General features: G+C 44.9%; 1 protein-coding gene across 1 annotated transcript; it reads right to left on the bottom strand.

Moving 5' to 3' along the window:
• Window positions 1–401: 401 nt before the first annotated feature.
• LOC103972773 (PRA1 family protein F2) lies at window positions 402–1,558 on the bottom strand. Its single transcript, XM_009387128.3, has one exon. The coding sequence runs from the start codon at window positions 1,415–1,417 to the stop codon at window positions 710–712; it is 708 nt and encodes a 235-aa protein (XP_009385403.1). The 5' UTR covers window positions 1,418–1,558; the 3' UTR covers window positions 402–709.
• Between the last annotated feature and the right edge of the window lie 630 nt (window positions 1,559–2,188).

The following is a 2,188-nucleotide window of genomic DNA, read 5'->3' as shown; positions in this document are numbered from 1 at the left end:
GAAATACAGCTATTTATCAGCTAAGGCAAAACCTTCAGCCATAGCATAGAACAGTAATCAAGTCCCTATAGGCACTGATGGGAATTTGCAGTAAGAAACAACTAACATACATTAAAATTTACATAAAGAGTTATGAACCAAACTGAAGAATATATAAATATTTCAGAATCAAAACCAAAAGAATCAAATTTAAAAGAAAAACATTATTACTTGAGACATTGAGATGCTATAGCATAAGCATAACTATGATTAATATGTAAACAAGCCATTTATTAATATTTGAGAAAAACTAAAGTAAAGTTTTCATACGATGACAAGATAGTTCCACCACCAACCCATTGGGTAAAGCCAGTAATTAATATTTTGCAATCTTCCACCAAGCAAGCACAGTTTATGCAAGATGAAAAAAGGCAAACAGTAAGCTTTAATGTTTGATATCTATCTGACTAATAACAATGTCATCACCATATAAATGCCACACAAAATGATCCACAACAATGCATCCACAGGACCATAAAAGGTAGAAAGATATAACAGAAGAAAGCAATCATATACCTATGCGCTCTGGCAGAGACAGCTCCAGAGATGAAGCAGTGCAGGGCCACAGTATCAGTCACAACAAACCAAGCAATCAACACGAACAATCAGCAATATCATCTTGAAACAGCACAATGGTATCCGAGAATGCCCCAATTCCAAGCAAGCACGATCACACAATCCGAACATAGGCCTGCGGCTGCACTGGAATCCCAAACGCAGGGACAGCCAATCCGCCGTTTGCAACCTCTGCTTCATCGAGAAACAGATCATCCGTTGCCCTGAACACCGCGTGCAAGCAGACGAGCGCCGCCCCCACCATGATGGCTCCGAAGACAGTCGATCCCACGTCGGAAAACAGTAGGGCGACGACCGTGGCTACGGAGAGGGCTCCAAGGACAGTCCCGTCGTCAATCAGGCGCCCAAAGAGGACGAGCGGCTGGTCGCGGGAAAAGTAGAGGAGGAACCAGGCGGCGACGAGGGCGACGAAGGCGACCAGGGAGGCGGGGTGCCAGAGGAGGGAGGCGGAGAGGGCGGCAATCGCGAAGAGGGCGTAGTTAGAGCGGAAGTAGGCGAGGTTGCGGCGGAGGCGGGCGACGGCCTCGCCGGCGTTGGCGGGACGGGAGAGGGCGGTGGTATTGAGGAGCTGCGGCCAGGGGCGCTGAGCAGCGATCAGGGCCTTTCCCTGCTCTTTGAACCGAGAAACCAGGTCGGCGGTGCGGGCGGCCGGGGAGGGACTGGAAGATGGCGCCGCCGCTGCCGATCTGATCGGCGGCGCGGGGGATTCCATCGCCTGGGGCCAGGCCGACGGTGAGGAGGCGGGGTTGGGGGCGTAAGTGGGCGGCGAGGTCTTCTGCATCTTGGGAACTCCTCCAACCATGGATGATGGATCTCCTCTCCGATTCTTCGATGGGGAGATGGAGAGGAAACGCGGCAAGAAACGAAGGGGAAGACCAAACAATGGGGAAAGGCGAACGGGTTTAGTTTTGGTGGCCCAGTCGCCACTCGATGGTAAGGTGTCCCAATGATGATAAAGGGACTAACCAGCGTTAATGCGCTCTGTCCCGAAGATTCTACACACAAAAACCAACCCTGGGGGCCCGCATCGAATTTTCTACAACTTTTAAGACACATTTGGATTTCCACTTTATTTTATTTTTAGTCACTCCATTTATTTCTTTGACGACAACATTTATACATAACATCATGTGTAAAATTAATGTCAAAGTTAAAAGTAAAACGATCGATACAAAAAGAGCTCTTCGTTGAGTTTTGCTACAATTAAAACTCATGTGATATGATAAGAAGCCAAAATCCGCATCCAGCCGCCTCCCATCGAGGAGACCCTCGGCAGCATCCTCGGCGACATCCTCATCTCATCTAATTACATATTAACTCTTATAGTTAAACCTTTTTAACTTTTTAATTTTTATACTTAAAAAAATTATATAAATTTTTTTAAATTATAAAATTAAAATATTTAATTTTATTTATCCTAATGTCGTTGGTTTTATCGATAAAAAAATACAGTAATATGATAACACGTATAGAAATGATACGAAAATAACATTAAAAAATATAATTTTAATATCTCAGTTATATTTTCTTTCTTCTTAGTAAATTGTTGTAGTGGTGACGGATGATGGCATTA

Source organism: Musa acuminata, chromosome BXJ3-11 (genome assembly GCF_036884655.1).
Source record: "Musa acuminata AAA Group cultivar baxijiao chromosome BXJ3-11, Cavendish_Baxijiao_AAA, whole genome shotgun sequence".
Classification (NCBI taxonomy): Eukaryota; Viridiplantae; Streptophyta; class Magnoliopsida; order Zingiberales; family Musaceae; genus Musa; species Musa acuminata.
Note: the sequence above shows the minus strand (reverse complement) of the source record. Positions and strands in the feature narration are given on the sequence as shown.

What these genes read in the sequence shown, in the direction of transcription:
- LOC103972773 (XM_009387128.3), bottom strand. Translation starts at nt 1,417, where the DNA reads ATGGTTGGAGGAGTTCCCAAGATGCAGAAGACCTCGCCGCCCACTTAC.